Source organism: Coffea arabica, chromosome 2c, assembly GCF_036785885.1.
Source record: "Coffea arabica cultivar ET-39 chromosome 2c, Coffea Arabica ET-39 HiFi, whole genome shotgun sequence".
Classification (NCBI taxonomy): domain Eukaryota; kingdom Viridiplantae; phylum Streptophyta; class Magnoliopsida; order Gentianales; family Rubiaceae; genus Coffea; species Coffea arabica.
In genome coordinates, this window is record NC_092312.1 from 20,892,406 (window position 1) to 20,906,094 (window position 13,689).

At 38.3% G+C, this 13,689-nt stretch overlaps 3 protein-coding genes across 7 annotated transcripts; 2 read left to right on the forward strand and 1 right to left on the reverse strand.

Annotated features, from left to right (window-relative positions):
• The first annotated feature begins 481 nt into the window (after positions 1-481).
• On the forward strand, positions 482-880 carry LOC140035549 (RING-H2 finger protein ATL10-like). The gene has a single exon (XM_072076815.1). The coding sequence runs from the start codon at positions 482-484 to the stop codon at positions 878-880; it is 399 nt and encodes a 132-aa protein (XP_071932916.1).
• Positions 881-1,577: 697 nt separating this feature from the next.
• LOC113731914 (probable sodium/metabolite cotransporter BASS1, chloroplastic) lies at positions 1,578-6,865 on the reverse strand. Of its 4 annotated transcripts, none has more exons than XM_027257428.2 (8): positions 5,936-6,858; positions 5,202-5,342; positions 4,041-4,196; positions 3,831-3,952; positions 3,539-3,700; positions 2,634-2,694; positions 2,090-2,260; positions 1,578-1,956 (listed from the first exon to the last, which is right to left on the reverse strand). In XM_027257428.2, exons 1-8 carry the CDS (start codon positions 6,353-6,355, stop codon positions 1,921-1,923), a joined length of 1,269 nt encoding a protein of 422 aa, XP_027113229.1. In that variant the 5' UTR covers positions 6,356-6,858; the 3' UTR covers positions 1,578-1,920. The 4 variants fall into 4 exon arrangements, with proteins under 4 accessions (XP_027113229.1, XP_071931269.1, XP_027113231.1 ...); XM_072075168.1 differs by having other exon boundaries at positions 5,952-6,091; XM_027257430.2 differs by lacking the exon at positions 5,202-5,342 and having other exon boundaries at positions 5,936-6,865.
• Positions 6,866-8,195: 1,330 nt separating this feature from the next.
• LOC140003682 (zinc finger CCCH domain-containing protein 40-like) lies at positions 8,196-13,515 on the forward strand. Of its 2 annotated transcripts, none has more exons than XM_072075169.1 (5): positions 8,196-8,354; positions 8,621-8,742; positions 9,792-10,061; positions 10,977-11,200; positions 12,316-13,515. In XM_072075169.1, the coding sequence occupies exons 2-5, from the start codon at positions 8,638-8,640 to the stop codon at positions 13,355-13,357; spliced, it is 1,641 nt and encodes a 546-aa protein (XP_071931270.1). In that variant the 5' UTR covers positions 8,196-8,354; positions 8,621-8,637; the 3' UTR covers positions 13,358-13,515. The 2 variants fall into 2 exon arrangements, with proteins under 2 accessions (XP_071931270.1, XP_027113233.1); XM_027257432.2 differs by having other exon boundaries at positions 8,216-8,481.
• Positions 13,516-13,689: the final 174 nt, after the last annotated feature.

The window sequence follows — 13,689 nt, forward strand, 5'->3', positions numbered from 1 at the left end:
ATGCAAAAGAAATGTGTCTACGTTTGATAAGGATGTAAAAATGTGCATTAGACCGGTAAACAACTAGCTGGCGCATCATCACTTGAGTCGACAAATGTACGCCATGAATTTGATTGGACCAACTCATTTGATCTTTTCATCAGAAAGCTTCCAAGACTCTGAATTCATTAGATCTACTTCTTGCCTTCTTATTTGTTTTTTCATTTTCGGTAAAAACATTCTTACAAAAGTCATTCGATTCAAGGTTTGCTATGGGAATATGTCCTTTACGTTATTAGTGCCAGTAGTACTAATTTCCAGCCTAGGAACAAAATTACCATTTTCAAAACAAACATATACCAATACATCATGAGTTCATCCCTTGCAGAAGCTTGCTTAAGAAAATTCTAGCAACCAATCCACATACAATCTGGGCTTCTTCAATTCTTGAAATTGTGTAATTTTTCTGCTCGAAAAGATCGAACACCTCCAATTAGACAACATGGTAGCAGAGCTATGGATGTCCGCCGCAATAGCTAGCATTGGCATCATGCTTATCATAATGCTTCATGTCTGCATTCTTCGAAGATGTGGCGCAGGAACTTCTCGAAATCAGATGATTAACATTACCGGGGCTGTCCCAATTAATCGAGATAGCAGCACAACAGGCATAGAATGCGCAAGCATGTCGATCGATGATTTAAAGAAACTCCCTTGTTTCCAGTACAAGGAAGAAGACCCCCACAAGGAATGTGCTGTGTGCTTGGAGGGCTTCAAGATCGGTGAAGTTTGCAGATTGCTGCCCATTTGCAACCATAGCTTCCATGTTCAGTGCATTGACTCGTGGTTGCAACAGACACCTTCTTGTCCTATCTGTCGAATATCTGCCAACTCTATTTAGATACAATAGCTGGTGAGAAATATTTAATATCGTGCATGATTATCATCATTTTCTCCCGTGATTTTAGGATTTGGAATTTGGGTTCGAGCTAGACTCCTATTTGCCTTCTGAAGAAAAACTCCGTAATCTGCCAAACTCCTCTTTACCAGGTTGGTTTTTCTGAAAATTTCAGCACGCTAACTGCAACGCAGCCCCTTCTTCTTGTTGGTAGCTGCTGTAAAAATCTTCAATTAGGTATGGCAAGTTTTTTCCCCTTCACAAAAAACATGATGACCTATGTAGAATAAAATGTAATAAAGCATCCATTATACATCGAAGAATTTTATGTTGTTGCTGTCTAATATGTACACCTACAATTAGTGATTGTAAGCATCAAAAACTCTACTATAAAGAGATTTTCTGAGGATTTACACATTTTCTCTTTTTTGTGGTTTTATTTTTGGGTCCGCGGGCTCGATGTTCCACATCATGCTGTAGTTGCTAGCTAAAGTCACAATCCTTTTTCTTTATCAAGTTTTCTTAATTTCCGCTGCATGTTTCGTAAAGGCCGTTTGCTGAAGTCACAATTCTCCAGGAAGACAGGGCAATCCTGATGGTGCTGGCTCGGACAGCAAATTGAGGGGAGGATTGTTGAAAAATATGAAACAAATTTGTACACATTGCAGCACGCACCATTGTCCTCGAGAAGATTTTCAGAGACGGAGAAATTGATCGATGAAATTCAAGGCCATCGCCGAATAAGCTGTACAGGGTCTCATCAAGGTTGTACAAAAGTTTTTCGAGCAACATACAAATAACTAAATGACCCAAACATGGCAATCCAGTCAACAAAAACTAAGCATTACAAGTAAGAATAATATGACAGTCCTGAACCACAAACGAGTTTGCTGTTGATCCTTTATTTTTCAAGGCAAGGAATTGGCAGGATGACCCAGCTTTCATGCACTCCCACGTCTCCCTATGCCTTGGAGGCTTATACAACCATTTTCTAAAGCACTTTCGTTACTTTTAAGCTGCAGAAACTTCTGTATGAGCTGGATTTAGCAACTCGTAATAACCATACAATCATCCTGCAACTGTTTGAATGCAATTGAATGCAGGCTCAATCACGTTTAACTAAAACAGCTCAAAAGCTAAACCTCTGAAAACAGAACGAATGATCAGAGGAAAAAGGAAAATATAGCATGTCTTGTGTTACTCAGAACCAACCTTCACATTTTTCTTTGAATCAGAAGGATCTATGTATCTCCAAATGAAACCCAAAGTACTACCCATGATATTCATAATTACAGCTGACATTGCAGGGGGGAATGCGATCATTGGAGAAGAAAAATGGGAGGTAGCTAAAACCACTCCTAATGAGGAATTTTGCATTCCAACCTGCAATGCATGGTGTTAAACGTAAGTTGGATAGAATGCCACATACCTAACTACAGGCAAGAAGACACCCTCCCGTAAGAGCTTGTTTCAATACACTCCGCATACTATGGTGGTTTTTCACAGCTATACATGCCTTCTATTGTAAGTATTCATTATATATATGGAAAATTACTGGAAAGGAATGATTTAGAAACATCAACTTCATGGTTCATTAATTTCAGTTACAAGCACTTCACAAAATCTGTAAATGCATGCTGAACGTGTTCGTACCACAACCATATGAACATTCAAAAACTTAATCAAGAACCAGGGATCAATCAAGCATGTAAGTTTGATCAAAACACTATTAACTGATAAATAAGATAAAAATTACCTCAATTGACATGGCGCGTCGTTGAGGCTCTGCAAATCCACCAATTGCAGCAGACAGATAACTGCAAAAAGGCCTCAGAATTTAAAAAATAAATAATGAATTAGACAGAAATCAGTGTTTGCATGTTTGCCACAGTTGGACAGCATTCTGTCACTGGTAAAACTATCAACTGCTGTTCTACAACAGATCTTAATATTATGAAGTCAATGCAACAGCCGAATATGTTCTTCTAATACTTTACCACAAAAAGGCCCTTTTACTTGGAGAAGCTCTTTCTGGCCAAGTCTATCATAACATCAGCAAATGGAAAAAGGCGAGTGTGGTTCTTAGAGAGCAGGCAACTCAACTAGAAAGGGAACACTCATCAAAACAAGTTATGAGGGAATGGGTGGTTAAGGAAAGACGTTAAAGATCACAAACCCACAAACACTAAAAACAATCTACTTCAGAAGGACATCTTACATGTCCGCATAAAACAATTTCAGCTCAAATTTGCAATTTAAACCGACATGTTGAAGAACAATCGTTGGTTCTTTAAGAACTTATCTGAACATGATATTAAAACTATAAAGTTGAAAATGCAGCCAAAGGCAGAGTAAAAAGCATAGATGAGGCTTTGACCATTATCAATTACGCCTAAGGCAAATATATAAAGGTGATATTTATCCAATATGTAAGACCATCAAGCCAAGAAACCTGTTGAACACCTAGAGTGAAAGCTCAAGACTTCACTTCCTTGACCATTGTCAGTAATTCTGTCATAAAAGCATCTAGTTCTCAAGTTGGCAATGTATCTTTACATGCAACAAAAGTCAAAGAAAGGCTCCTGTAGTTGCAGGTTAAGACCAAAGAGGAGATGAAACTTTAAAAGTTTCCAATCAAAGCAAAGAAAAAGAAAATCTTACCCAACAAAAAAACCTGCGAAATGCAGCATCAGCACAGAAACAATTACAATCCCTAATTCACTTGAGAGGATTGTATGGACACGAGAAAGCAGAGGAAGATCAGATGATAGTGAAGCACCAACCATTGAAGATTTAAGATGAATGACATTTTCTGAGAACACACTGAGACATGGAAAAGCAAGAATTAGATTGCATATACATACTGTTGGTGATGTTGCACCATAAGAAGCATAAAGAAAGACATAAAAGACAAGAAAATCAATTATCTAAATCAAATTTTTACAACTACAACCTGCAAGCCAACAAAGATGATGCTAAAACAGCAAGCAATGGTGCAAAAGGTGTAATGCATTTCACAGCATCTGGCCAAATACTCTGCATAGAGGAACCTAGCAGGATTGGAGCAACAACCACCTAAAAATTAATCATAAGGACAATGAAAGAGTTAAAAATACATTTTCACGGGTAGGAGAATAGTGAAAACAATGTTGCATAAGCACACCTGCAGAGTGCTGATGGAAAGTTTAACCGCATCCACAGAAACATAAGCTCCTGCTAGAATCTTGGTCAGCAGGGGAGTAAGAACCACTGCTCCCAGAGTTGTGCATACTGTCATTACAACTGACAAAGGTACATCCCCTTGAGCAATTAAGGTAACCTGAAAAACTATTACAAAGAACTGAAGTGAATGGGAAGCAACAGATGGTAACAGCAATATAACCATCACAGCACACACCAACTCATAAGTTCTTTGCCTTCATGTATTGCACATCTAAAAAATGCTGAAAAAAAGGTGGCATGCGATCATTTTCCTTTCTTTCAAGTGAAAGAACAGATGATCTTTACATAGTAAGGAACTATGTCCCCCTTCCTTTGACTTTTGATAGTCACATTAGTAAGACTTGCTCCTGTGATGAAAAAGTTCTATTGGCCTTTTATTTAAGACAAGTGATGGTAAGTTAAAGATAATACATCTAGGCAATATAAAGAATAAGCTACATTTTTTGCAATTAAGCATTCACTTCCAACAATCACAACGCACATGTGTTAGCACAAATTTCTGCAGATATCTTCATCTAGAACCCACTGCCAACTTAAGGACAACAAATTCACTGAGAGAAATTCCTGTTCCTTTACTACTGCAGGACGTCAAAGCTCACCTGGTGATATCAAACTTCAGAAGCAAAAAAGTACTACTATACAGTATAAACTCATCTCAAGAGGGTAGGGGTTGAAATTAGGCTTCCATTTAGGATCAAGTTGAGAAACAAAGGTAGACAGGCATATCCTAGATAACTTGGAATGTTAACTCACCTTCTAACAGAAGATTACCCACTACCAACTAAAGGGCTCTTTATGGCAAAGTGTTATAACTCTTCATCCTCTACTACACAATCTCAATCTTGAAGGCAAAACATCAGAGTGAATTCAAAAAACCTTCATGATAGGTTTATAGTCCATTTAGAACATAATTTGCCCATAAGGTTTGCCTTTTAATTTGGTTTCTGAAACCTATCAATAGTTCCCAAAAAAAAAAGGATGGGTATCCTAGGAGCAGACGTACAGCAGCTTACAACAGGCAAAAGCAAATCATATATCTGATACCACCGATCTTCAACCATTATAGAACAGGACAAAGAGGATAGATAGCGATCAAGCTCACCACATTGGAAGCTGTACCACCAGGGCAACAAGCAAGCAATATTAAACCAACTGACATAACTGGTGGAAGCCCCAGAGACTTGCTAATTATCCATCCAAAGGCTGGCATAATGGTATACTGAGCAGCACATCCATAAAGTATCTAAAAATGAGAGAAGTTACTAGCATTATAGCTTGTTAAATATATTAATCTGGTAAGTATGCAAGCACATGCAAAGTTTGGCATGATACTCTTTCAGCACCAAATCCAACTTAATTTTCCATCACGAGCTGTAAACAACTGATCACTACTAAGTAGTTGCTACAGAAATACCATTCTTTTCTGAAAATTTACTTGTCAAAAAGGAATCGTGTATAAGTGGACTATCATACTAAGCAGTATCCGACTTCCTAGTCAGCAAAATAAGCACTCAATTGGAACAAATTGGGCATTTAATTTTGATAAACTTAATGTTGTCTTCAACATTTTCTCTGAATTCTTAAATAAAAAAAGGACAAAAAAGAACTGATCTTTAGCCTGATGACATACAAGTTCATCACTAACCAGCATCTCACTTCAAGAATTTTCATCTTGAAGTTGAAACCAAGTAAAAATTGACGGAAAGAAGAACATGAAGAGGTGCAACGAAATTAAGGTTCCAGAAAAGAATCTAAATCACGCGAAAATCTCCATTAATCCCAAGTAACAGTTGCAAGAATAGAATTCCAAAAATGAGAACCAATTTAAGAACTCACAGAAAAGGGTCTTTGCCTGAATAAGTTGATCAAATCTTTGAGCTCTAAAGTAAGACCCATTGCCAGCATAATAAACCCAAGTGACAAGCTATATGAAGCTGGACCTTTCTCCACAAACCATGAAAAAGTCGATGGCTTTAAGCAGGCAATAATCCCCCCAACAGTAACGTAGACAGGATAAAGGCTTGCTAATGCGGACAATACATTTTCCCATCCGGGCTTTTCTGGATTCTCACGCACAGGCTGCAGGCTAAGGGAATCTTCACTAGCACACTTGATAATGGGTATAGCTAAGCTTTGTTTGGGTAAAAGATTTGATTTTGGGGAATCGATGGGCTTGAGAGGCTTAAAAATGGTAAAATTTCTGTGGGTTTGTGAAGGTTTAGCGAATGATGGAGTGAAGCAGACAGAGATTGACATTGCTAGAGAGGAAAGAATTAGCGGCTGGAAGGAAAGAATAATAAATTCAAGAATTTTTTGCAAGTCTGATGCTCATTCCTAGTAGTCCTAGCTTTTAATGTGTGTAGTGTGTTCCCTTGGCGGCTTTTGGCTTTGATAGATCGGTGAATAGGTCTCGACAGCGGAATCTTGAAGATGACGATCTTCCATGTACAATCTGGTTGCGGTTAATCAACTTAAATCTGCTGGGACCTCCGGATCATGGGACCAGAGAGGATGCTTTTGATAAATAAATGATAAGAGAAAATATCGAATTCCTGCGAAGGTGCGTTCACGGTTATCAGTTTTTGTTTTTCTTTTTTGTTGTATTTCGTCTGAAGAAATTGTAGAGGGGACTCGGTAGTCGGTAGGTGAAGCCAAGCCAAAGTCCAAGGCATAACAACACAGATTGATAGTAATATGTTTGTTGCACGGTTTTGAGAATAATCCAATTCAGCATGTTCAGACCTAATGGCTGGGTTTAAGGTCCATAAGGTGCCCGTTCTGTCATCAATTGGCTGGATCGGATTGCTCTGTAGGTCCCTCTTAGACTGTTTATTTATCGGGCCGATTTATCCGTTAACTCTCATGCTTAATCTAATTAAGTGTGTGTGTTTATTTCTGTGTCCGGAAAAAAAAAAAAAAAGACCTAATGTGGTTTTTTTTTTATCAATGAGACCTAATGTTTTTGGACATATTAGATAACTTAAATTAGACCATCTTAGGCCCTGTTTATAACCCAACAACAGGAAGATACAGAAGGTACAATGAGGTTGAGATTTGCAACAGAAAAGCTGAAAGACGACCCACAAATGGCGATTGGGGTCACAATTTCAATGGACAACCAACGCCCCTTTTAGGGTTAGGCATTACAAGAGAGAAGTATTAGGCAACAACTCGTCGCTGAGGTAGCAGCTATCAAACTTCTGATGAGCAAAGCTGCAGTATAGAACTGGAGTAAGATTGAGGTCCAAATTCACAATAAGCAGGCTCTCAACCGCATCCTGTCTAGGAAAACTCAGGATATGAGATTAGCTGCCCTGTTGGAAGACATGCATCATTTAAAGTTGTTGTTTCATATGTGCTCCGTTTGTTTAGTTAATAAGGATCATAATCATATTAATAATAGGATTAGCCCATATACTTTAGACATCATTCAAGTTGAAAAGTTTTGGATTCCTCAATGTCATTGTATAGTTCCATTGAATCCTTGTTCGACACCGTAAAACTTTTATTAATCTATAAAATCACTTATCGTTTCGAAAAAAAAATACTAAGTATGTAGTCAGATTGAATCTCTAAATGTTATATTCCTAGATTTCCAGTAATTTTCATTTATCTTGCTTCTCTAAGTTTTTTTTTTTTTTAGCACTCTAATAATTTTTTTTTTCTTTCTTCTTTGTCAAAAGTGGCACTCTAATATCTACTGCTGAAATTTGCCAACCACATTAGTTATTTTTATTTTCGCATTTTTTTCCTTTTTCTTATCTCTGTCGTTTATTAAATTTCTCCTTCCTTTAAAGCTTGGGGGTGGTGGAATCCTGCCTTTCTATTTATTCTAAGTAATTTTTATTTTATTAATAAATTCTCATTACGTACTAATCATTACTAAAAATAAAAATTAAGTACAGAGTATAGATATTTTACTTATATTTTATATTTTTCTTCGTCTTCTTTTCCTTTCTTATGCTTGCTAACAATTTATTTGACACTTAAACAAATACAATTATTTTTCTGTAATTGTTTAGTGCATTGTTCTGAAGAATAAACAGAAAGGAAAAATGTTCTAGAGGGGTAATTTGGTGCTTGACCCTTGATTACGAGGGGCAACACGTACTTAAGCCAAAAGAAAACTAGTAGTATTAGTAGAAGATAGGCGGGGTAAGGACAGAGAAAATTCCCAATTGTATAGCTCCTTCGTCCTTGGCCTCTCCGCGTCCTTGTTCCGCCGCCTTCTTGCGGCTTCGCCTGTGTATATACGGTAAAGTTGCAGCCACCTCTTTGGTTGGACTCGCTTGGGTCACATTCCTATCGAGTATATTCTCTCTGTATAAAACGAGCTTCTGAAATCTAAAGCGCCCACTCTAATTTCCACAGAAATCAAGAAGGTGCTGCATATTCCTACAGCCTCTCCTCAATAATTTCAAAAAATAAAGCTCCTTTTATCGTGTTAATCCTCCAATTTACGCGTTTGGGTCGTCTATTTATGTTTATTTGGTTACTTATGAATTTCAACTTTTTTTGCAGAGTGAAATTCTGATGAAATGGCGCACAGACTATTGAGAGACGCTGAAGCAGACGGATGGGAACGATCCGACTTCCCTATCATATGCGAGTCTTGCCTCGGCGACAGCCCTTATGTTCGAATGGTAATGTTTCTGTTGTTACCCGCCCTCTCAGCTTTATAGCTTTTCTGGGTTAATTAGGGCTTTTTTTTCCTTTTCCCCAATTTGGTGTTTTGTGAAGTAAATTGATAGTCTTCCGACGTTTTACTTTAATTAAGGCAACGTGAAGTCCAAATCTTGCTTGGCAGCGTTTTAACTTTCTTTATGAATTTGATTACTGGATTTATACAAGTGTTTTGTAGTATATGCATTGGAAGTTTGGCAATATTCGTTAGCCCAATGTCTGTTATAAAATTGTGAACTGGGGGTGGGCAGTGTGGGAGGTGAGGAATCTTTTTTTATTTGTGTGGCAAAACACTTTAGAGTTTTTTAAACATAACATTTATCGTGGATATGTCAGGTTTCCATTTAGCTGCAAAGTTAGTATCCCGGGAAATTTGTTCTCAGTTACATTTATTCTTGGTATATGCTACGGTCTAATTATGAATCGAATGCTCAGCTTATAATTGCTCGTAGCATAGCTGTTTGTCATATAAACGTCATATAAACTATGGATTGCTGGTTTACATTTTTTATTGTGAAGGGAAAATTGACTCTAGATGGGTAGCAGAAATACGTTGTAGTTAGAATTTTGCAAGTGTGCAAGAAGGAAGGTGACTAGCTCTAGTAAGCTAGTAAAAACAGAGACTTTGGCTGGGATAAAGGTGGGTGCTAGATGAGTAGATGTTCGAAATATATACTGTGACTCACAACCTTGAAACAAGGATTTTTTATTGACCTCTGAGTGATGTTATTGGCTGCGGCTGGCTTAATTTCATCCATCTCTTCACCACCCACCTCTTTTTTCTCTGTATGTATCTTTCCTGTAGCTGCTCTACTGACCTTAATTGTAAAGGTGGTTCACATTGTTTGGATTCAGCTATCTAATTGATTTTACTATGAGGAATAATTCTATACCGCATTTCTTAAACCTTTTATGCAGTTATCTCAGTTATATAATGATCCTATATCTGATTTTTAGAACATCTGGGCTGACTATTGTCAATGTTGTCAATTTTGATGGTTGCTTTTAGACAAAAGCAGATTATGACAAGGAGTGCAAGATTTGCACACGGCCTTTCACTGTTTTCAGGTGGAGGCCTGGTCGTGATGCAAGGTATAAGAAAAGTGAGATCTGTCAGACTTGCAGTAAGCTGAAGAATGTTTGTCAAGTTTGTCTTCTGGATCTAGAATATGGTTTACCTGTTCAGGTTCGAGACACCGCATTAAGCATTAATTCAAATGATGCCATCCCAAAGAGTGATGTGAACAGAGAATACTTTGCTGAGGAGCATGATCGCAGGGTATGTAGCTTTGCTCATGGTTTTGTTAGATTAACCTGATGATTGTATGTGGATGATGAAGCAGGTAAAATAATAAAGTAAACTGATTCTAGCCTGTTAATATATGTATGACCAAATATGCTACACAGTAAAAAAATTTGAACTCCCTGCTTTCCACAATTAGAGGTGCTTTTTCTGAATCCAACTTTCCAAGAATAGCATACTTAATGTGATACTGTCTACTCCTTTTTATATTACTCTCCATAAATAATAATGGTCTTTAACTTTTTTCTGTAACTAATTTTGGGACATCTTTCCAATGAAAAGCATTGCATTACAATGTGATGTGGGGAAGAAATCCTAGTCCTCATTTTGGGCAGTTCAAATGAACATCTTACCAATGGAAAAGCAAAAAGAGCAACAAAGTTCTCTATCCCCCTCTATTTGGGTCTGAGATTCCTTGAGTCTACTACTTCCCTTATGCTCTGTTTGATATATACTTCCTGTTAGGCAATGTTCACGTTTTTATTCAGTTAGGTTGTCCTCTTCCTTATTTTTTTTTCCCGGTGTATGTGTGGTATAGTTAAACTATCTGTATTGTTTTCTCTTATTTTTCCTGCTCTGGGTCAAATTATGGATGCAGTAAACTTTTGTGTATATTCTTCTTTTTATCCCTTTTTGTGCTTGCCAGAAAAGCTGTCATGTTAACAACACTTAGATGAGAGCCTGATATACAGCCAAAACAAGTTGGACTGAAAGTCCATTCTGTCTCATGAAGTAGAAAACTGCTACTTTTAATTTGTCACCTGTTGTCAGCCACCAGGGGAATTTTTTTTTCCTGTCTTTTGTTTTTCTATTTGGTCAGGAGCAAATATAGAATATTGTTTATTATGCTAGTCTCTTCAACTTTTGGGACTTACTCTTCCCCTTTTGCAGGCAAGAGCAGGAATAGATTATGAATCTTCCTATGGGAAGGTGCGGCCAAATGACACAATTCTAAAGCTTCAAAGGACAACTCCCTATTATAAGAGAAATCGTGCTCATGTTTGCAGTTTCTATGTCCGTGGACAATGTACAAGGGGTCTCGAGTGCCCATACAGACATGAGATGCCAGTTACTGGGGAACTATCTCAGCAAAACATCAAGGACCGTTACTATGGGTATGTAAAACTATGGACCTTTTTCCTCTATTTTCAGTGGTATTGTTCGATTTGCTGCATGTGTAGTATGCAGTTGTATATTAAAGTCATTTCCATCTCAAATTATCCTGTATGTGAAACATTTAGCAGCGTCATTGTGGAAGGAGAGTGATACTGGTGATTTTAACTAACACATTCACTTTCAGAGCTTTTTCTCTTGGAAATTGTGTATTAGATGCTCATGCTATTAAAGAGTGAAGGCAGGTGTTTTGCAGTGCAAGTGTAGAAACTTTTTCAGATGCATGACTTCTCAAAGAAAGAGAAAATGCATGAACAGAAACCAATGATTTGATTTTAGTTCTGCGAGGGTGTGATAAGTTTGTTGCTTTGAATCAAAGTTGGAGAATTTTTCCTTTTTATAATTTAGTTGATAGTTTTCCATACGTAGCTGTAAAAGAACGAATGATATTGTGCCTTTATCTAGTAAGAATTGGTTTAAGTCAATGTTTTGTAGGCTCTGAAGTGATGTCAAACTAACATTATGTCGTGTTTTATTGCTGATGGATGTCCTACATGGTATCGCTGAAAGATGATCTCATTCTTGCATATATCTCCATTTTCAACAGAAGTATTCCTGAAATTAAGTGAACTCATGGTTTCAAGTAGTTGCTTAATATGCTTCAGTGTGGCATCGATGTTCAATGCCATCATATGTTTATTTAATGTTGAAAACATTATTGTTATTGATTTTTGAAGCTTGCAGAGGAGCATATCTGGAGCTGTTATCCTTGTAAAAAGTACATTCGTTCTTGTCTAATTTACTCATAAGATTTGGTCCCTGAGTGCATAAAACACCAGAGGAAAACTATGATTTATGCCTTTTATCCCAGTTTGCTTCTATAGTTGCTTTTGTTACCTTGTTGAACCTGATATATGCTAGCTTGGGTTTGTCGGTGGCTCCATGTCTTTTTTTTTTTTATTGTGTTCTGTGATTTATATAATCTCTATTTTGGTGCACTTCCATATCTAGGTTGTGGTGTAAATGTGGTATATTACTTATTGGGAGGCTCCTTGTTAGTATCCTGTCAATTGCATCAACCTGTTCTGATTTATTACCCATTTCATTTTGCTTGTAGAGTCAATGATCCAGTGGCAATGAAGCTTCTCAACAAGGCTGGTGAAATGCCTTCGCTTGAGCCCCCTGAAGATGAGAACATAAGAACCCTCTATGTGGGTGGACTTGATGCAAGAATCACTGAGCAAGATCTGAGGGATCACTTCTATGCTCATGGTGAAATTGAATCCATAAAGATGGTGCTCCAACGAGCTTGTGCATTTGTAGCTTACACGACAAGAGAAGGTGCTGAGAAAGCAGCTGAAGAACTTGCAAACAAACTGGTAATAAAGGGTCTGAGGTTGAAGCTGCTTTGGGGGAGACCACAAGCACCAAAACCAGAATCTGAAATCTCTGATGAAGCAAGACAGCAGGCGGCAGTGGCTCATAGTGGTTTGTTGCCTAGGGCTGTTATATCACAGCAGCAGAACCAGCCTCTTCAGCCACCAGGCACACATGACCAACCCCCAGCTATGCCCTACTTTAATATTCCTCCACAGCCTCAGCAGGAGAGGGCATTTTATCCCTCGATGGATCCTCAAAGAATGGGTGCTCTTGTACCAGCCCAAGATGGAGCTTCAAGTGGACCATCTGGGAGTGGTGATAACAGAAGTGGTCCGGAGAAGCAGCATCAGGGGCAGCATTATGCTTACCCTGGTGGACCACCACCTCCTCAAGGTCAATTCTATCAGCAATATTATCCCCCTTACGGGTATATGCCACCTCCACCTCCTCCTTATCAGCAATACCCCCCCTATCCGGCTTCAATGGTTCCACCACCTCCCAGTAATGCGACAAATCATCAACACCCCCCTCCTTATCAGTCCAGAGTGCCTCCACCTCCCACCGGCACAGACCACCAATCAGCTTATCAGCACAGAGCACCACCTGGGTCCAATCAACAGCATCATCCTCCTTATCAGTCTGGAGTGCCGACACCATCACCCAGTGCTCCACCGCCAGCTACCGGTGAGCAACATCATGCTAGAGTTCCTTCCGCTAGTGGTGAACAAGCAGGGACAAGTCAGCAGATGCCATCATCGGAGACGGATCAGCAATCATAACCTGTTTTGCTTCGTTATCTTTTGTGTGCTGATAATGTGTATTAATGATTGAGAATTGCGGCTGCTAAAGATTATACACACGCAGTTAGTTTCAATTAAGCTGTTGTTTGCGTGAAGAATATTCAAAATTTTCAAAATTTTGCTCAAATTTGTTGGTATATCCGTCGAAGGTTTTCAATTTGTACACTTCCACTTCCATCTCTGTGGAACCACCTTCCCCTGAAAATGACCTCAACTGACCTTTCTTTCATTGGACTCGTAGGCAACATTATCGGTTTAACTTATAAGCAAGTGCTATTAAGTTATCTCCCGAAGTTCAATTTGGGATATCT